Below are 22487 nucleotides of genomic sequence, written 5' to 3' on the forward strand. Positions count from 1 at the left end.
CTGCCTCAGTTTTTTCTCAGCATGTTGTTTCTAAAGAAAACTATGTCACTAGGAAGTCAGTTCTAATTTTATGCACTGTTTTGTAGGCTGCCTACATACATGGCAACTTTTCTTGCTATTTAAACAGTGGTTATTGTTATGGGGAAGTTGGGTGAGATAGGCATTCAAACAGACCCACAATTCTCAGTAACATATAATCTAAAATGTATTAATTTGGCGGGACAGGTACCATGATTTGACACCAAGTCCTATTCTACAGAACATAAATATACAAGTCCCAGCTTCTTCCCCACACCCCATTTGGTTTAGACTGACATGGGGTGGGCTCAGGGGAATGGGACACTCCAGTCAAGGTGTCAGGGCCAGACGAGGCAGCTCAGTCCCAAATGGAGGGGTTCCTCCACTAGCTCCCACATATTATTTGATGTCCCTGTACAGTGTACCCCCATTCCAAGGAGCTACTGGATTTAACCTACCCATGGGTCTGCACATTTTGAACTGGCAGATTTAACTGAAAAAACAAAAAAACAAAAAAACAAACAAACAAACAAAACACTTTGAAGTCAATCCCATGCTGCCATTATTCAGAAAAAATTCCTGAAGTAAGATTTTTGCTTAGTTTTCTCTGTGCATTTTGAACATTTTCAACCTACATGTCTGTCACTCATGCACGGAGTGCCTTTGCCACAGTGTTCAACTGAGTGTAGACTATCTAGTCAGGTCAAAAGGGAAGGGTATCCTCAAAGTGTAATTTCATTTCCTCAAAAAAGGAAAGTTGATCCTCTTGAATCATCAAAATGACAATGCCAAGAGCTGCCATAATACATTTATCTGTGGGCCGGTCAGGAACAATTCACAGCAGACCACAAAATTACTATGATGTTCTCTTTTTGTTATTTTTTGAACAATCCATTCAGACCTGTATTAAACAGTGGAAAGTGAAATGGGAGGATTGCTAATAGTACTGGTAATTTTATGTGAGATGAGTATTTGTGTATCAGTCAACACACCTGGCAACTGTGCATCCATCATCTTGAATTACCAGGCAGGCATCAGGCAGCAAGACTTCCAGCGGTCGACTGCCTAGGGTGGCTGGGGAAATTTGGGTTCAGGCTCTGATCTATAGCTCCTCTGATGACCAGCTGAGGATCTGGGCCTGTGTCCTCTCCACAGTGTCAGCTGAGACAGGCAATGGGGTCCCAGCGTCAGTTAGGAAAAAGAAGCAGGAGGATGCCAGGTATTGGGGCACAGAAAGGGGACAGTTCCCAAGGTGGCAGGAGGCACCCAAGGAGGCTGAAGGCCAAGGAAAGGCAAGCAAAAGGATGAGCAGCTCATCCTTACCAACCTAATGATTTAGGGGAAGATTTTTAACTTTAAAGGTGTGGATGTCCTGTGTGGAAAATGCCATTCTCTGACGAATCCACAGCTTTCAACTGAGGCAGATCAGGGGAAGGAGGAGGGCGAGCGCCTGTCCAGCAGCAGCCAGCCGCAGCAGCAAGATGTAGCCATAGAGGAATTTTTAAAAATAGTCTCTCTTACGACATCAGAGCTTTTACGCAAAAACAATTAATTACAAAATGAAGAAGGGGATGGGGGAGGAGGTTGTGCGAAAGCTTAGAGAGGGCCACCAGTGCCATTTCAGGGACTTTTCTTTCTCCATCTAAGGTGATGTCCTAAACCCTTCACTGCTACGATACTTGCCCAGCTTGCTTAAAATTCTCTATTTCCCATAAATTCTGGCACAGCTACAGCTTTCCGGTGACAATTGCAAATGTGCTTGGGGAGAAAGGGGCAAGGCACTCATTATTTTTATCAACCTCCCACAGCAGAAGTTGAAGTTCTATGGAAAATATGTAATTTTAAATGTATTTATTTATGAAAGCTTTAAATCAAAACAATTTCTGACTGACACGTTCCTCTCAGCTGGAACAATAAAAAATAGTGGTTGGGTCACAGCTGGATTAGCTGGAGGTGACAGTCTATGTTTCTTTCTCTTCTCTCTCTCCTTTATAGATCTGAATCTTTATCGTCTTCTTTTTTTTTCTTTTCATTTTAGCATAAGTGCCTAATATAGTTATCTTCATGCAGTCAGCATAACGTCATGTTGTTACTATCATTTGCAGTTTTCTTTCAAATTTCTCCAGGCTGCAGGGCTTGTTCTCCCTCTCTAGCTGTTAATCTTATGTTCAGCCCTGAAATAACAGCTCTGCGGCCATAGCTGTGCTGCCCAAGAGGATGATAAAGGTTCCCTTTGCACGTGTATGAAAAACATAATTCTAATTTGCAATCCTTAGGATAAATGTCACTTTCCTGAAATGCAGGGTGGTTACTAAATTACTTTTATAGGAGAGACAGACATAAAGAATTGGATTCAAATTATGACCTTTCTGTCTCTGCCTCCAAATCTTTCCATTCATCTATATTGAGGTGTTCTGTTCCCATTTAGGCTTCCTCTAAAAAAACCTTAACTTTACAAAAGTGATGCAGTGTGTCCTTTTGGTAGTATTTAGGGTCAGACTATCAGAACACTGTAAGATTCAATTTTCCATGGCTGTTCTGGAAAACCCAGCCACTAGTTTAGATATTCAAATGGGAGCTGACCCAGTCGTAGAGTATTTCTAGCAAGGTGTTATTAAACATGACCTGCTTCTCAAAACAAGGAGCCCTTCCAGTGCCAGGTGTCTGAATGCATTAGCTTGTATCTGAAGAAAATGTCTGTGACAGAACCTCATTGGTAAGTTTATTTAAGAGCTACTCAGGTATCCTGATGTGAAAATTTTTCATTTGTTTCTAGTGAAACACTGTTTCTTTTGTCAGCTTTGGCTTTTTCATTTGCAGAACAAGTACCAGCCTTTACAGACTGTGAGATAATTAATAGGTACATTAATACACAGGACACAGAGGACATATGTGCAAATGTATGTATGGTTTTATTCCAATTTGAATTTCATTGCTACATTGACAGTTATGTTTATGGGCACAATGAGTCGACTAAATATGTCCAGTACTTCCCATTCTAAACCCCTGGTTTTAGAAGCTTTCAATTTTTAGAATTTAAATTCCAGAATCTGGGCCAAATAGCACCATATTAGTGACACCTCTGACAGTTCTACCCATTAGTCTCTCAAATGGGAGCATCCCATCCAAGTTTTGGCAAATGTGCTCATATTGGAAGGCATAAAGAGACAAAGACAGTGAGTCCATAGGAAAGCCCATGAGGCTGTTAATCACTTTGTATTTGGAATTAGGTTAATATGGTACTCAAGAGATGACGTTTAAGAACCAATGAAAGTAAAGAAGAAGTATTGAGTAGAGTTCCCCTTTCGTTGAACACTGTCCACTCTGTTCAGTGAATGAAGGAGTATGCCTTGAATAAAAATAATGATAACAACATCCCTAGATTGTAATCAAAAACTTACTGAGCAAAACCTTTGCTCTGGCATGCTCAGCATTTGACAATATGATTAAGTAACCTTAATAAAGGTCTTTGGAGAAGAGAGTAGGAGGGATTATTACTTTTTGAATGTAATAATAAAGAGTCCATCAAAGCTGTTAGTCTACTCCCCTTTTGAACAAAAAACAGAGGAAAAAGTAGTTAGGGTACTCCAAGTTTAAGTTTAATTTCTAAGCCTTTAGTTCCTCTATTCCTGATGCACCACAAACTGAAATTATTCCAGGTGCGCTAAGACATTTCAGTGAGTACGTTCTGCCAGTAGCTTCCACCTGCGCTTTAAGGTTGGCATAGGGGAATATCTACTAATGGGAATAAATGGTAGGCTGCAATCAGGCTGTCAGCTATTTAGGGCGGCAGGAAGCAAACACGAGAGTAATGGTCACCCTTGCAGGTCATCAGAATGTGTTCACCAGAAGTCCCTAAGGAGAGCATTTTAATATCCCCAATTTCACTACTTCTGCAGGAACACTTGCCCACTGTTGCAACTATTACAAATGTGAACTCTCTCCTTACTTTTTCCTTTCTCCATGCTTCAGTCTCCAGGAAGATTAACCCAGCAGGAATAAACACACCACAGAGAGGCTTTCAGCTTCGAACAAGCTCTGGTACCCTATGGCTGAGAAGTGAAATGATACAAATTCCCCTCAAATAGTCTGTCCCATTGTGGTGGTGGTGTTATTACTATTATTATTACTATTATTATTATTATCATCATTTTTCACTTTAAGTGATTAATACCACTTATTTTCTACTGTTCAATATATGTTCAGACTAGATTCCTTGTTCTCTCATGCTGTCTGGAGGAATTTATTGGCAAATAATATTCCAACATGTTGCTATGTCCTGTGCCACTACTGTAGGCATGATGAAACACCTCTCTAATACTGGCATGACTGTGGGACTCTCACCATACTCAGCTTTACATAAGTTGTTTGCAAAATCCATGTTCTGCCTGTTTTATCCCCATTTCAAACTACCAGGATGCCTTCCTAAACTAGCTCTACTCAGGCAAATGTAAAGTCAAGAAGCTTGCTTACATAGGAGGCCAAAAACTGATGCAACAAGTCAAACTCTGATCTCCTTTACACCTATATCAAATGTGGATATATTCTTCTCCATAATGTGAGCTGTGGCCATGCCTCGGTTATGATTAAGTATGTTGCCAATATGTAGTTGTCTAACATCCAGTACACAGTTTTGAAATAGCTTAGCCATTGATTCTCTGATGAGGTTTGATTTAGTGTGAGGGAGATCAGAAACTGAAGAAGAAAGAATTATCCTGGGGAAAAAGAAAATGTCTCTTGTAGAATTGACATTTTCAGAGCTTGAGATATAGTAAAGCGACAATACAAAATAAATACTGCTTCTTTAAGCCCTTTAGTTATTCTACAGTGGGAAACAGGGAGATACCTGCAAATTATTTCCAAGCTGCCTAGTCCTACAGTAAACCAAGTAGTTAGAAGTGACAATGAAGTAAAAATTGAAGCTTTTGGTAGTTATAGGGAATTTCATTTTGATTTGCAAAGATTTCTTGTAGGCTCAAGAGAGTGACTGAAATACTTTGCCTCTCTTTGAAGCCAGTACTTACCTACCCACAGGTAAAAAATGGCATTCACTATAAAAAATAGTGTTGTTCTTTTGTAATTTATTGTCTCACTTATTTTCACATGACCACAGATTTCTGTTCTGAAGAAGCTGGAGTAGCACACACACTTTACATTCATTTTGCCCATCATTTGGATGCACAGTTATAATGATAAATGTGTGGATTTTGTGATCACATGGTTATAACATATAAGGACAAATATCCACTTTGTAATGTTAACACCAAAATGGCTGGAAGAGACTGTGAGACTGGCTGCCTTTTCAGCTAAATCTCAGGAGTAACTTGATAAAGCAGGTAAGAGTTATGCTAGTACAGACCAGCATGAGAGGATAATTACACCCAGTGTAAGCACTGATGCTAAATATATGTTGTACAGGCAAAGTGTGTTGTCATTTTTCTTTTCTCCATTCCACCCTATAAATATAATAAAAAAAAAGTGGAGGATGTCTTGTTTTCTCACCGTGTCTGTTGTTGACCATCAGGAAGGGTGATTCAGCATTTCATCATCAGTAATAAAAGCACAAAGCTACAGAAGTCAATATTGCTTTGAGCATGTGTTATGGAAAAGAAACTATAGCTGAAAAAAATCCTTAAGTAATCCCCCAGCTCCTCCAGCCTGCCTCTGTCTGGCTTGAAAGTGGTCAAGTCAGGGACTTCTCCTGAAAGCTGTCCTTCCAAGGCTTGGGTTTTGTCACCAACTTGATGAGCTCTTCCCTGAAGTGCTTTTTTTTCAGATGTAGTGTTTCACTGAATGAAGTCAGCAGTGTGTACGTGGTATTAACTAGTGAAATAACCAAGAGTTACATGAGTAATTTCAGATGAAGGATCCTGCTGACTAATATTCATATCATGCCTGACTAATGAGGGCTGGTTAAAATGTCAAGAGTTTTTTGGGTTTTTTTTACTACCTTGTTCTTACTCACTCTCACAGTAGATGATAATGAACAGACATTTTGTTTATTTATTCCATTTGTACAGTTCTATGGGGACAAAAGAGTTGCTGCAGTTAAGCTGCTTCTGCATAGTTTAGGAAATCTTATGGATGTGTGAATAAGAGTGACTGTTCCTGCCTGGAAGAAAACAGACTCCATTCTGTCATTTAAGAGTAGGTCCACATTGAAGATAATGTAGAACTACTGTTGCCCAAGTGGGAGAAGTCTGCTTGTGTAAGGCAAAATTTCTCCTGGAGCTCCCCTACCTGTGGCACTGAACTTTTGCACTGCCAGTGAAGGAAAGCAAGGTCAGACCCATGTCATCCTTGCTGCCCCGCTCAGGGATGTGCAAGGAGCCCTTCCTGCACCCTCTGAGCATTGGCCCAGGGAGGTGACAACAGCAATCCCTGGGTACATGGGTGGGCAATGGTAAGGGAGCTGGCTTAGCCCTCTCACACACCCCTGGAGCTACCTCTCACCCACAAAACCTGTCCCTCCACTGGTGGCCTAGCTCCCCAGGGTGGCTCTAGTGCCTGGGTGCTCCTTCAGTGGCTCCCTCAACCACGCAAGTCTCTCATGCCAACCCCTTTTGAAACAGCAAAGGGGTTTTGCTTGGTCATGGGGCAGAGTGGTCACTGATAAGACTATCATACAACGGAGCATAATCCAATATATATCTAAAAGCAGTAACAGCCTAGGAAAGAACCTGGGGAGAAATGCCTAAAATAGAAAGGCTGTGAAGAATGTGCATGTATAAATGTATATTAAAAAAGAAGCAGGCAAGGCAAAGAATGTTGTCAGTATTTACTTTACTGCAACTGACCTCCCCTTTAGTTCTTTCAGGTCATTTGTTAAATGCATGGAAACTATTGATTTTGTCTCATTAAATCATTTCCATGCATTTCACAGGGACAAACGCTAAGCATGGACTGCGCTGTAAGGCGTGTAAGATGAGCATCCACCACAAGTGTGCAGACAGCATTGGACAACAGCGTTGCATGGGCAAGCTGGTAAGTGAGCAGCTCAGGGTAGCAAGTGTGGTGGGAGGTACCAGCCTGTGCTGGAGCCACTTGCTCCGTGTGCCTGGCATTTAGCTGGTGTATTAACAGAGCTGACACCAGGTCATTTTACTGAGGTGAAAAAAGCAAAGCCAGGTGGTGCCCGATTATCCATTTAGGCAATTGCTACTCAAAAACCTGAACAAAAATGAAACACAAATCTGGTCTGCTTTGTGGATATGGGAATAGTTACATAATCCAAATTGAGCTGAACATCAAAATTAATTCCCTTGATTTAGACTGTGCTTGCTGTAGTGTAAATCTCTCAAGGAACACTATAGGTTAGATTGAAGCAATCTCTCAGTAGGAGAGGCTGGGAGAAGACTTACCCCTGTACGAACACAGAACCCTAGTGGACAAGTCACCTTCTGAAAAGAAAATTCTCATTATTGGAAAAGGCAGGACACTGTGTTTGAGAAAATTCTAGCCCAGCTTGATGACTTCTATGGGAATGTGGTTCTTTTGGTTACTTCTGGAAAAGTAACCTGGAAAAATGAAGATTTGGAATATGAAAACTGAATACATATACTCATGTTTCAGATATTCTCAGATTTATTGCAACCTGAAGGCACCTGAGGCAAATATGAGTTAAACCTAAACAGCTTTACTGTGTGAAATGATGAAAAACATCAAGCATTGACTTCAAAAGGGCTTGAAAACCCACCTCTCCCTGGAAAGATCTTTTCAAGAGTATTCAGTGATGTTATTGTGGTTTATACATCTGTGGCAAATATTTATGCATTTCAAGCATAATCTTAGCCCTAGTGTGAGGCAATTCTGGTATAGGAAGTTGGTTTGTGAAGCCTTGGACAAGCCAAATATCAAATCACGTTAATTGTTTCACATGTTTCATGATTCCAGACTCAGCACTTGTGGTGATTAGTTTCGAAAAGCAGAAAAGTAGAGGCTAAATTTAAAGCAGGAAGTCAACCAGCAAAGTCTTGGGAGTTTTATGAGCTCATGTTGTGTCTGAATCTGGTTTGTTTGAGGGGTAAACTGAGGCTGGGGAATCTGGAATTTGTTCCTCTAAGAAACCGAATTTATCAATGCCCTCATTCCTTCTCAACCCATGCTGCAGCTCATTAGCAAAAGAACTAGTTATCTATGATTTTTTTTGATGTATACTGAACATAGGATACAGAAAATACATCCCCATGAGGCGTTTTCACTCATTACTGTGACTGGAAGTTCTCACTGCCTACAAATATTAGAAATCTGAGAGATCATTTCTGAATCTCCAATACCTTAAATGGCATTTCCAAAGACTTTGATGTTAGCACCTTCAGTTTGGGTACTCATCTGGTGAGGACTTGAGGAGTTTTTTGACTTACAAGACAAAAAAACAGGGGAAGCTGCAGTCAGTCAGCAGCACACCTTAGAAAAATCTATAAAAATGCACTAAATTCCTTGGGTTTCACAAGTGCATACATGTGATAATGAGGATTTGGAGTTACAGTGGGAAAGAATAGTCACATGTTTAGTAAATGAGAAACAAAGCAAATTCACATTACACAAGAAGAAAGGGAGAGGGAAACTTCCCAGAACCTCTAATGATTCAGCACTTCTGCTGCAATTTATTAATTCTGCTTTTGTGTAAGACAAAAGAAAAAGGGGGGCTGAAAATGAGTCCCTCCTCCTTCCACATAAATATGGGAAATTGTTTTTTTCCAGGAGAAAAATCAAATAAATCCCTGATTTATAAACCCCACAGTGACTCAACAACAGGAGTCAAATTTCCAGCCTGACCACACTGTAACGTCACTAACCAAAGAGCCGAGGTTATTTCTACTATGTCAGTCGTGGCAGCAATGCACTTCACTTGATTTTGCTTTCTCTCCCTCCAGCCAAAGGGATTTCGACGGTACTACAGCTCACCACTACTCATTCACGAACAGTTTGGCTGCATCAAAGAAGTGATGCCTATTGGTAGGTTCCAATTGCTTTTCCATTCAGTCTCCCTTTGGCAGTGCTCTGCAACAGCAGCGGCAGACTTCCAGCCATGGTATTTACCCTCAGCAGCCTTCCAGCTCCTTTCGGTGACTGGATGTCCTTCTGCCATCTCAGGAAAGGACCACTTCAAAGATGCAAAGCTGGAAGAGGAGAGGGTGTGTTTATTGTGCGTTTCACTCAAAACCCTGTGCATATCACCTCTTAGTAATTACCCCATTTATAATAATAACTACCTGAGTTCAAAGTAGGGACTTAAAAAGGGAGCAAACACTGTAATACTGAGGTGAAGGTCTGAGCTGGAAAGAACCAGATAAAAGATAAAGAGATCAAAACAGCAGGAGGCATTCAAAGCACTGTTCTGTTTTTTGAGGGACTTTGCTAGGTTCCTGTCCTCTTTCACTCCCACTTTTTACTCTCCTCATATCTTTCCTTATCAACCATGTCTACACATTGTCTGAGTATTTAAAGGACCAGATTTTGCTCACTGTAAAACCAAATTCCTGAAAATAAACATTTTGAAATGGAGAAGTTGAGTTGATTCTGGAAAATATTTCTCCCCACCAGTACTCTGACCAGGCAAGCCTGGCAGTGTAAAAAGTGAAAGCCCAAAGTAGGCAGTCAGTTTAAAATGACTTGTCTGAAGACATTTACTTTGTTGTTTTCAGAAGTTGTTTTTTTTTAAAAAAAAAAAAAAAGTGAATTGTATGGATTTCATCTAAGTTTTCTTTCTAAAACCATCCATCATTTTTTGCCAGGAGTAATAGAAACAGTTTGAAAAATGCTGCCTAAAAATGAGATGTGCTTTGCTCTTGTCGAAATTCAAAGTCTCAAGTATTTTCATTGTACTTTGGACAAAATTTCCCTGCTTCTATACCCTGCTACAAATGTACTGTATTCTACATGTCTGCTGCCTTGTACTTCAAGGGAGCCTGAAGTCTAATAATGTAGTATTGTAGAAGTGGATTTGAACTGGATTTGCTCATGCTAATTGAAGACATCCATTTCCTTGCCATGGGAGATCAGGATGGGCTGAAAGAGTTGGGTTTGTTCAGCCTGGAGAAGAGAAGGCTCTGGGGAGACCTTATTGCGGCCTTTCAGTACTTAAAAGGGGCCTATAAAAAAGATGGGGACAGACTTTTGAGCAGGGCCTGTTGTGATAGGACAAGGGGTAATGGTTTTAAACTAAAGGAGGGGAGATTCAGGCTAGACACAAGGAAGAAATTTTTTTAAAATGAGGGTGGTAAAACACTGTCCCAGGTTGCCCAGAGAGGTGGTAGATGCCCTGTCCCTGGAGACATTCAAGGCCAGGCTGGACGGGGCTCTGAGCAACGTGATCTGGTTGAAGATGTCCCTGCTCATTGCAGGGGGGGTGGACTAGATGACCTTTTAAGGTCCCTTCCAACCTAAACTATTATATAATTCTATGACTTTGAGGCCACCTATGAGGGAGAATGGGAATGAGAATTCAACAGACATATGCCAAGAAGGGTGGTGGACTTCTGGCTACCTGAGCAAGCTGGAGCTCATTCCCGACAGCAGGTACATACTCACACCTGCCTCCAGACCCCATATGGCCCCACAGTGAGGATGTCAGTACCTTTTAAGGAAGATCCAGACCATCCTGTTTATCCAACTCAGTCAAGTAGCAGCATTATGTATACAGATAAAGGTGAAGGTCAGTGGTAGGAACAGGCAGCAAACAGGGATTAAAGCCTCATGGTAATATGTCTTCCTTAACTCAGTGCAGGCAGCATCAGTGGTGATTAGAAAAGGTAAATGAAGAGAAGACAAGGCAGTGACAGGGACAAGAAGAGCCTGAATGAGGGGAGGATGATCTACATCAGAGCAGAGGGGCCGCAGAATATCACTAGCAAAAGCCAGTTCCACTAAGTTTGTCAAATACCTTTCATCAGGATAGTCTCTCAACTTGTGTTTCTAAGCATACACGCCAACATGTTGGAAGGGGCAGGTGTTTCTCCAACTGGAGCAGGAACATGACCAGAAATATCTTCAAGGAACTGATACATGTTTTACTCCTTCTGTTGCAGCCTGCGGAAATAAGGTTGACCCTGTGTATGAAACTCTCCGTTTTGGGACTTCCTTAGCTCAGAAAACCAAAAAGAGCAGTTCTGGAAGTGGGTCTGACTCTCCCAACAGAAACTCTGTAAGTATCCCACATATTGCTTCCATTTTCTTTGTGGAGGAGCAACAGATATTCACAGGAGTTTGTACCAGAGTTCACAAAAGCTGTATTTCAAACTGAAAAACAAACAAACAGCCCACCAAACAAACAAAAAACCAACAAGCAAACAAACAAAAAACCAAAACAAAAACAAAAAAGCCACCTCACTCCCAGCTTCCAAAATGAGAGCAGAAAACACTTTTTTTTGCAAACTTGAGTTTCAAGTATTTTTTAGATTACTCTCGAGAAAAAGAGAAAACTATAAATTAAATTAATTAAATGATTCTTTATTGGATTGGAAAAGGAAATTATATTCTTTTGATTTTGCATATCTATGTAAAAGTGGAACAGAGATATTTAGTTGTCAAGCTGGAGTAAACACATCCTGCCTGGTGGTGGTGGTGGACATTTATTTTTCATACAAGTGGTAGAAATAGGTTGGAGTCCTCTGAGCCTAAATTTAAAAGTACAAGATCCACAGTACAAGCCAAGTCAAAATTACGCCACTGATCCTCCAACAAGGGAATGAACTGGCACCTTCACCCCTGTCCAGTGTATACTCAGTAGGAAGGTATCACAGTTTTGGGCTTCTTTCTCCAAAACCCAAATACAGGCAGGTGTGCTCAGCTTGTTCTGTCAGACATGGAGATTTTCACCTTCATGTTAATTGTTGTTATTCATTCTCTCCTGTCATAAAAGTCACTTTCTTCAGAACCATGGCAGAAGAGCTGGAAAAGAGGGACAAGGGAAACAATAGTTCTTTTAGCCATGCCCTTGCTAAATCCATGCTCAGTTCAACAACAATGCTTACCAGTTTCGTAGTTACAGAAATGCTTATTTCAACAGTATCAGGACCCGTGAGATCAGGAGCTTATTCATGGTGTTGAAAGAACCTTTCATACCCTCTCACTTCTCATAAACAGGCACTTAAGCTTATGCTTAGGGCTCTCTTTTTTACCAAGAGATCCCCCCTACTCTCTACCTTGCCAAAAAAAAATCACACCAAAATACAGTAGAGGTTAAAGCTGATTGTCATGTCTAAAATTCAGACCCACATTATCTGACAATCTCTCCTGCACTCACCTCAGAATTCAGATCACAAGGCACAGACACATGGTGAGACTTGGTTTTCAGCCCTCAGAGCAAACACGTCTAATTTAAAATTGTGCTAAAATCTGTTTGTTTGGTACAACATCTCCCTGGCACTTAAATGTATGCTCCCTCACATGGCTGAACTGTAACCTCAGGTGGTATAGGTGACCTCTAAACAGACATCCATTTGTGTCAGATGAGAAAGAAGACAGGCAAATTTTAGCAAGAACTAAGTGAAATCTACAAGAAAGTCATTAAAGGACATGTCCTCTCCACACCCTTGTTTCTACCTTAAAAGGAATTCAGTAATTTCCACTCTTTATAAAAAAACAAAGTGAGTCTACCACCTGACACATTGTGATTACAGTTCTTTCTTGCAATTATTTAATTTACTTTGAAACAGAAATTCTACAAATGTAATTATTGCTTTCTAAATCAATAAAGCTTAGGTTGAATTATGAATGACAACTCAAGCATAGAAATCACGAATGCTGTGTCAGCTTGCCCTAGGGAGCTGATCATAACTAGTTGGGGTGTGGGTGTAGAATGAGGAACACAAGTTCATTATGGGAATTCCTCCAGGGTATTAAGGCTGAAAGAGAATATAACACGTGTCTGCATATGGAAAATAGAAAACATTAGAAAACTGAATAAACAGATATGTGAAACCATAGCTTCTGCCAGCACAATCCTGTGATTGAGACAAGGATAAAAAACAGGGGCTGACACAACCCTGCTCCAAATGGTGGGACCATGGAGCTTTACTTGGGGGAGCAGGCACTGACCAGTGACCAGAGCAGGGGTGTGACATAGAGTCCTTAGTGCCTGGAAAAAATGCACCCAAGCATGTGAGCTAGCAGCAAATGTGTAGTTAATGATGCAGAGGGGCTAACATCTTTCCCCAGTGGTCCTCGCTTCTGCATGCTCTGTTCCTCTCAAAGCAGAAGCAGCAATGCAGCTGTGAGTGTCACAGCAGCACTGGGCTTTGCAGCTGGGCTGTGCCCCAGCCCTGTGAGCTGGGGAGTGCTTCAAAGTTCTGCCATGTCACTAAACCAGGAACATCAGGGACGTGGTGGCACCTGGGATCCTACTTCGCCTCGCAAGTGGTGTCCAGGCTGTCGAAGGGCTGCTTCTGCTGAAGGTAGTTAAAAACAAAGGCAACTTGCCTGCCTCTACAGCCATGAAGCTTCCAGGACTGCTGTTCATGTCTGCACAGAATAGAAAGAACTGTCCTGTTCTGAACGAGCCAAGGAATTTTTAACGTGATTGAGCAGTGTGGATGCACCCACTGTGATTTTTCAGCCTCAATTCTGCGTTTCCCATAGAAGAAAGTGGCCATATGCTCCAGATTTACTACCTACTGCTTCTTCAAAAATGTGCATCTGCAACCCACGTTTATACAAAAAGTCACTTGAGGTGATGTAAATCCAGTTCTTCTTAGTTTTTCATGGATCAGCTCCTCTCAAAAAAAAGCTTTGTGCCTCTATCATTCCTATTTATCATATAGCTCTTGACTATCATTAAAGGCAGCTGAGGTTACTTCAGGAGGTTTTAGATAAGGTATATACTGGAGAGACAGTCACTTGCACATCCCATATGCAGTAGTACCCAATGAAATATGAAGCTAATCAGTAGTTATGAGGCCTGTCTATGAAGAACATGCCATAGCAATGCGCCAAAAAATAGCTGGGACCTACTGTTTCAAGAAAGCAAATCTTCCCCTTCTCCACCCAGCAACTAGAAATCCCTAGATATGCTTTACACTGATTCTGTGTTAGCATTGCTATTCCAGTGCCTTCTCATCCAGGGGTGACCTATTTGTGCAAGATGCAAGACAAGCATGACCTGCTGCAGTAGACTGAGTCCAAAAAAAAAGGCATAACAGAGCAGCAAAGTAGAAAACTCTTAAAATAGCAAGGGAAACAAGGGAACCAAAAGATACCTGTGGCATAATCTACTTTTCACCTCTTTGTCCCTTAGTAACCTCGGATGGAGACATAGCTAGGAAAGTACTAGGTAGGGGAAATAAAATTGTCAAAGGACTGTCTAAAAGAAGCTTTGTGGTTCACACTAGTAAAATTAAAAAAAAAAATAAATTAAAAAAGGCAATTCAGGTTTTATGGTTTTATGTTGCCTGAACAAAAGCAGTGAATGTTCCTTGTTTAGGTTTTTTTCCTGTAAGGCAGGCAAATGTCTGCAAAGCTGTGGACAGAGCAATGTGTAAAATATAATTCTACAGTGTTATGGAATAGTGAAGCTGAACCCTTCCATGTGTCTTAAAATCCTGTTAACAAGAAATAAATAAACCTTAGGAGCATATAAGGATGTACAGCTTTTCAGTTTAGAGAGAACACCTGACACAAGTTCTATGTTTGGGTTTTTTATGGTTGTCAAACATGTTTTACGCAAAAGTCACATGTGGAGAGTTCAGAAACTGAAGTTCCATAAGGTCAGATTCGGACAGAGTTGTTTGGAGCAGGTTCCTGTTGGGCTATACATGGAGAAGCTGACTACCCAGCAAAGGAATCTGGTGCCTTACGCAGAGTACACTTCTGAGGCTTTAGATTATGTCATCCTGCGTTCCCCTACACCCTAGAACAATGGGTCCTTAATCATGATTGACATTAATAAGGTACAAATAAGAAATCATAGTAATTCTAACAGCTACATTAGGGTTTCAGTTTTCCCTAACTATACCAGCCAGATGACTGTTTAAAAAGAAAGTGAGGGCAGCTATTTAAAGACTGACTTCAGTCAACTCCATAGCACTCCAGCTACTTCTTCCACAGCATGTTAACAGAATTAAAATCACCTTTACATTATACAGTTATTTTACTGAGTATTCAGGATTAATAAATTAATAGTCAACATTTTCAATTTATGTTCAGTCTTCTTGGTAGACAGCTATTTAGTACACCTGCAGGATCTAGAAATTCCCCTAAGCCCTTTCTATTTTATACAGAGAACCACATTGTTTAAAATAATCCTTTGCTCCTTAACTTTCACTTCACAACATATTGCAGAAATCCTTTGCACTCCAGACTGAAAACTTGGGTCTGGAGTTCTTCCTGGGCTTTCACTACTCCCAGTGAAGCAGGTATTTGTTGTGCAACTCCAGTTACAACATTTTCTGCAACGCCATTAGGCTGACTTGCTCTGCCATGATAACACACAAGTACTACATTCCCCAAGGGCTCTGGTATGGTCTTTATTGCTCACTTTTTCTGCCTTATCCCATCTTATTTGCTCTTTCTGTCCCTGCAGACAGCTGACCTAGCAGAAGTCCCTGAGGAAGGCAGTAGCACTGCAAGCACCCTTGACATCAACAGGAAACGCAGCAACAGTGGTGAGTGCTGCCAGGCCAGGAGAGCATCTTCAGATGTACAGGCCTGTGTACAACCTATTTCAGATGGGGTTTTTTTATAGTATGTCCATGTTTTAGCAGCATTGTGATTTTCAAAGTAGGAGGTGAGTGGGTCATGTATTCATAGTTAGTACAAGAATTCAAGGAATGCTTTTTGCCATTTGGATAAAATCCAAGCCCCTGGTTTTCTTGATTTGTTGCATCTAGACCTGACACTGGACAAGGTTCAGGTCCATCCCTGTTCTCTTATGCTTCATGAACATGACTGTAAAAAAATCACTTCACATGCTTCAGTCCCACATTGGCAAAGTGGAACAAAAATAGTACTTCCTTTCTCTTCCATATGTTTGACTTGTCTACATGTATCTATTTATTACGCCATAACCTCTGGGACAGGAAATGAATCATATAATATCCATATGTCTGTAAAATATACAACACAATGAATCCTGATTATAATTGCAGCTTCTCAGTACAACTGTAGTATATGGCCAGCAATATTAATAGCCCAATTCTTTTGTCTGCTTTGCAGTACAAGAGCAATGTTTTTACAGCATTGGTATGATGGGGTTTTGAGACTATCATACCAATCAAGAGCTTAATAATGAAATCTCAGCCACTGAGTGTTGGTGGTTTTGACCCTGTTCTTGAATTCCATCATGGTGAGGGAAGCAATAAGTACAAAGGGTTTTGGCCCTTTGGTTCAGGCCCAGACCATCACAGCAACTTCTCCAACAGCACCTGAAGATTGCTTTCCTGAATCTCACATGAGATGTGTGCTACAAAAATACATCGCAGTGAGCATAGCTTTCTTCTGCTAGACCCCTAGTGCTCCTTACATACTGCTAGTAATTCATGTAGGTGAAATGCCAGCTTCAGCTGTCCATCCTGATTTTATGATACCTTCTTATTCCTTTCCTCACAGTTCTATCACTTATCCTTGCTGTGTTTCATCATTTCCTCCCTCTCACTTTGTGAACATCCCATCTGTATTATCTGCTTTCTACTTATATTTTTTTAGGTTTTCTGTCTTGCAAGTGCAATTTGACCTGACCTGGTTAAAGATAAACGATTCAGTCTGCTTCACAACTGCTTAATTCTGCCCACCTAAGATTAATTTGGCCCTGTCTGAGTTTTCAGATAACTTTTTATTTCACAGTCAAACAGTAATTTCATTTCTGAAACCCAAAAAAACTTTTTTCTCTGAGATCTGCATTCACTGAATGCACTGAGAGGCATTCAAGGAACTTGCTCAAAGAGATTAGTTTAAAAACTCAGCATGTGTCAAACCTCCAAATAACTTCCGTGGCACATTAACAATTCCTTTGATCAGCACTGGCTCTTTTACAATCCATCCTTCAGAGGCTCAGGGTATAAATTATGCATCAGTCACTCCAAAAATTTCCTCTTGGTAGATTTTTAATAAACTGCCCACTCTATTTGCACAAGCTATGGAAATGGTAAAATCCTTTTCAGACTGCAAAAATCCCTGTTTTGTTTTTTTTTTTTTTTGTCTGCTGCTAGGTCAAACAAATATGAAAACAGATAGATTTCTGTTGCGTGGAGACGTGAACTACATACCTCTATGGCCTTCAGATTCAAGTGCCTCCTAGTAATATCCAGAGACCATGAGCTGACCAGAGATTAAAAATTTAATAAAGTAAATTAAAATGTTGTTACAGAGTGATTCACCACTCCTCAGCTGGAATTTAGCAGGAATTTCCACATTAGTGCTTTGATGAACCAGGTCCATTCCAGTTCTCTTTTTTTTTCCCATTAACAAACTGTCTTCTGCAAATAAGATTTTAGGAAAATGTACATTTGAGACTCTTTGATTAAAAGGAAACAGCAGAAAAGACACAGCCTGCAGAAGGGTGAAAGGACCCAGCACATGTGTGGTTGTATAATTGCTCTTATGAACTCCTGTGACAACAACTTCAAGGGAAGATGTTTTCATTCAGGCCCTGGCACACATACTATGGAGTAAAGGTTCCTAGTTTACAACTATAAGATGGCCAGCCCTTATTTCCAGCCCTTCAGCCTCCTCTAAGCCAGTCACACTCCTTCACTGCTGTGAATTGCCATCCGTAACAGAACGTACTTGAAGTGATATGTATGAACCTGTTATCAGCAGGGATTTGATCACTTTCACCTTAAGTCAAACATGAGCTGTCCTCCCTGCAAACCCAGGTTTGGGGAGCACTTCCCAGAAAACACAGAGATACAAACCAGCTTCCTCCCCGCCTGCTGGGTCAGCTCCACAGCTCACAGGGCTGTGCATTAGTAACTTGTCTTTATTTTCTCTCACTGAGCAGAAATTACTCCAAAAATGCTACTGAAATACTTCCACTTTGTTTGGTGAATGACACTCTGCAAGTCCAAAATGCTCCTGGTTACCGAGTTCCTCATTCACCAGAACTTTTTCTGTTTGCCTCCCTAACTCCTTTTCCTAAAAAACATGGTAATTTGAGTAAAAAGGCCAACAGCATCCTGGCTCGTATCAGGAATAGTGTGGCCAGCAGGACTAGCGAAGTGATCGTGCCACTGTACTCAACACTGGTGAGGCCCAATCTTGAACCCTGTGTTCAGTTTTGGGCCCCTCATTAGAAGAAGGACACTGAGGTACTAGAGAGTGCAGAGGAGGGTGACAAAGCTGATGAGAGGTCTGGAGCACAAGTCTGATGAGAAGCAGTTGAGGGAGTTAGGGCTGTTTAGCCTGCAGAAAAGCAGGCTGAGGTGAGACCTTATCGCTGTCTACAACTACCTGAAAGGAGGTTGTAGCATGGAGGGTGTTGGTCTCTTCTCCCAAGTAGCAAGTAATAGGACAAGAGGAAATGGCCTCAAGTTGCACCAGGGGAGGTTTAGATTGGATATTGGGAAAAAATTCTTCACGGAAAGGGTTGTTGTCAGGCATTGGAACAGGCTGCCCAGGGAAGTGGTGGAGGTGCTTAAAAGGCATTTAGACAAACACAAGGTTCTTAGGGACACGGTTTAGTGCTAGAGTTAGGTTATGGTTGGACTCGATGATCCTGAGGGTCTCTTCCAACCACAATGATTCTATGATTCTCTGATTTTATGAGCAGGATGTAAACACTGCCAGACTGTAATGACAGCATTTTACATCCCTTTATACAGAGGTCAGATATACATATAACCCTATACTAGAAGATACAGGAAATTAATTTTATTTTTAAGGTTTTCCCTCTGGTACTCATAACAGTTTGCAGGGTCAGAGTCCTTCTACAACAGGGTTTGGTGAGAAGCACTTTGGGACCCTCAGGTCAGCTGGACACAACTTGGGGCATTTTCAGGTTAAATGTTTCAGGAATCATCTCATATGCTCTCTTCACGTTCACACATTGGACTTTATGACTACAATATTTTCTTACATTTTATCAGAGAACTTATGCTTTTCTGTGTGCTCGTGCATGAATGTCACTTCGTACAAAATCTTTCTCATGTGTGCTGTGGCTGTCATTTTAGCTATCTTTCCCGTGTTACAAGAACACTACATTTTTTTCAGTGTCTAAGTACAACTCCCTACCACCAAGGAACCTTCCTATTTCACTCATAAAACTTCTTCAAATTGTCTTTGTTTGGTTGTCATTTACAACGTAGAAAAGCAACAGAAGTATGTGTTAACGGAAGAAAGATTGAGCAAGTGAAAAAGCAAAGGAAGAAAGAAATTCAGCAGTTTGGTGTTTCCTGGCACCTTCTTTCCCCTGAAGACACATAACTCTATCACAGAGACACACAAAAAAAAATGCACTTAATCAGAGCCTGCTACTTATTACCATTTTGGAGATTTCCAAATTATTAGAGGCTGCAAAATCAGGCTTCTGCTCAAAACCCCTACAGAGGTAAATGGTGGGAGAAGATGCTGATGGTTCTATTATAGCTGCTCAAAGACTCCAGCTGTTAAAATTGTATTCAGACTTTATCCAGAAGCAAGAAACATCAGGCAATTCTTAAAATGTGAAAGAGGAATTCAGTCAATGTAATAAATCCACTGTGGTTTTTCTAGGGAGAGAACCAAGGACAGGCACCAGTCAGCTCATGAAGCAATTACAATAGATGATAACTGATTAGATATTGGGTATGTCAGGTGCTGTGACTGTTGTCTTATTCTGTGAGTTTCTGATTTAGTAACTTAGAAGCAAACTTTCACACATACAGGCCTGTGTATCAAATAAGCTATCCTGATTTGAAAGAAATTCAGATACATCCTATAAAATCAGAGTGAGAGGCCAGTGCCACCCAGGCAGGGACTGCTATAGAGAGAGATCAAAGAAGGCTATCAGACATTTAGAGACAGAGGGTCAAAAACAGGGAGGAAGGGGTTTTGCATACAAACTTGCCGCAATATTGCTCATATATGGTCACCAGGTTTTACAAGTGCTTTTAAATGGAAATACTGCTCATCCTAAGCATGAAAATGCAGCATTCAGTGTGAGGAAAAGGATGCTGGACTTTAAATATTAATGCAATTAGGGGACCTATGTTCTATTCCCAGTGCTGTACTTGTGTTTATTTATCTGATCAAATGATTTATTTGTTACAATTGTAAATTCTTCAGGACAGAGATTGTTTTGTGCCATGTGCCAATGGTATACATGGTTTTGTTGGGGCTGAAGAAGGGTTCAGAGAAGAGCACAAGGGATAAAAGAAAGTAAGGGGAAAAGGAAAGAGATTAGCAAAATAAAGGTGATCCTGTTGAGGTGAAGAGTCATAAACTACTCCTAAAATGTCATGTATTTTCTTTATTTCAGTGTTTACATACTCAGAAAATGGCACAGAACACTTTGGAGAAGAAACAAAAAGTATACCTTCCCCGGTATGGGCATACATTTTGTGAGAATGCAATGGGAATGTGATGTCATGTAAGAGGCTTGTTTTTATGGACAGCTGAGGACCTTGAGTAGGTCTGCTGTGGCACTATTCTGGAGAAGCACAGATATCTGACTGTTACATTCTTTTACTGTTTCTGGGCCACTGGCCACAGTTGGAAGCCATACACTGGACTGGATGGCTCTTTGGTTTACCCGTTATGGTCCCTTTTATGTTCATCTGTTTATTACAAATTGATATTGTGAACACAAGAGATCCAGTGCGCAGGCCACAGTATTACAATAGAACTGCAGTAAAAATTACAGATGTTATTTGGAAAATTGTGTGGGGGTTGTTTTAGGTGTTTGGGTTTTGTTTTGTGTTTTTCTTTGTTTTTTCCCTCCAGATTACCAGTAGAGAAAGGGAGGAGGGAGAGCAGGCAGCCTTCTCTGTGCAAGCAGATTTCTGTTCCAGAAAGTGATTTTCCCACTCTATTTTTCAGATCTGTGTGCTGCACAAATCTAGCTCCATCTCTAACAAGGACTGTATGATAGACACCTTACATAGTGCCAGTAATTAATACACTACTGGGCTGATAAGTCATACATTAACAGGGAGTAAAAGACAGACTCGTTTTTAAGATCTCACCCAAAAAAAGCAACTTGTGCAGATTTCTGCTTGTGTTCTTTAGAAGCCTGGAGTTTCATCTTGGGGTTCAAAGAGTTTTATGTCTAAATGAAGATAGTTACTACCTTAGTGGTTCGTAGTATATCTGGGCTATAGTCCCACAAGGTGTGAAAGCAATGAGATGATTCTGGCTCATGTTCAAGAGCAGGCACTGGTTTCTCCACCTCTAAAAAAGTGAACCAAATTTCCATACAAGACAGATATTTACATTTTCTCTTTCTCTTTTTTTCCTAAAGGGACCATTTTATAAAAGCACGTTACAAATGAACACCTATGTTGCCTTGTACAAATTTGTACCACAAGAAAATGAAGACTTGGAGATGAGGTAAATCCCCAAAATATTTATTAGTTGATGTCACCCTTGCAAACCAAGGCTCATGTGGCTTTAGAGAACTTCAAGGGAGGAAGGATTCATTCTGAAATTTGTACTAAACATTTTTATAGAGGTATCCACTTGTAGATACAAATACATTGTCATACATCAAAAGTTATGAACAACTGTTTTGGCAAGGACACCAAAAACACTCATGTCACTTTAGGAGCAAGATGTCCCTCAGCTAGAAAATACTCAGTTTTCAGTTGCTTTGTTTTTTCAGCCAGAAGTTTTCGGCTAGAAATTCCTCACCAGCTCTCATGTTAATGCTGAACATTTTACCAGTCCTGTTTGATTTTCCCTCACATTTAGATTATGTCTGAGAAAAGGGAATGATATCCAGCTGCTGGATGGCAGTGTGCTTGCATGAGAAAGACACATTCTGATCTTCGCAAAATAACCTTGTTAACTATAATTTTTAACACTTCCTTCCTCAGTTCTGTGTCAGTTACTAGCACTACAAGGTCTAATCCAAGCCTGATTAATTGAAAGGACTTATTTTCTTTTAGTGCAGTTAGTTTGACTCATGTTACTCATATTTTGTACGGTCTTGCTAGAGCTCTTGTAGTGAAATGTGTTAGCTCTCTTCAATGCATCCCCTACATCAAAATAATCATGCACATGCCACAGAATTTAGGGAATTGCCAGAGAAATGCCCTTATTAACAGCATCTCCTTCACTGAAAGCCTTTTGGCTGTTCCCAGCTGTGCTTTCTCATCTCTCTGGAACTAATGGGTGGATTGTAAGGCAGAAATCACAAGCTTCTCTATCACTCTGCTTTGCCGGCATTTCCTAAGCATTATTTCAGGCATTTCAGCTCTTCAGGAAATAACCACAGCATATGGTGACCTTTAGTGCAACTTGCAAGCTGTTCTGCTTGAGGGATTCCACTTTGTGTCCTGCTCCTGTAGAGGTATATTTCAGCTTCTGCGTTTGTTCCATGAAGAGGAACACCACTCAGA

General features: G+C 40.7%; 1 protein-coding gene across 2 annotated transcripts in view; it reads left to right on the top strand.

Annotated features, from left to right (window-relative positions):
- Positions 1 to 22487, top strand: part of STAC (SH3 and cysteine rich domain) — a 71462-nt gene that overhangs the window by 36476 nt on the left and 12499 nt on the right. For both annotated transcript variants that reach the window (XM_082046325.1, XM_082046326.1), the window contains exons 3-8: positions 6902 to 7002; positions 8895 to 8976; positions 11049 to 11164; positions 15539 to 15620; positions 20408 to 20472; positions 21389 to 21477. In XM_082046325.1, coding sequence (XP_081902451.1) covers positions 6902 to 7002; positions 8895 to 8976; positions 11049 to 11164; positions 15539 to 15620; positions 20408 to 20472; positions 21389 to 21477 — 535 coding nt within the window. The remainder of the gene's footprint in view (positions 1 to 6901; positions 7003 to 8894; positions 8977 to 11048; positions 11165 to 15538; positions 15621 to 20407; positions 20473 to 21388; positions 21478 to 22487) is intronic.

The sequence above is a fragment of the Streptopelia decaocto genome, assembly GCF_964273445.1.
Source record: "Streptopelia decaocto genome assembly, chromosome: 2".
In the NCBI taxonomy this organism is placed as follows: domain Eukaryota; kingdom Metazoa; phylum Chordata; class Aves; order Columbiformes; family Columbidae; genus Streptopelia; species Streptopelia decaocto.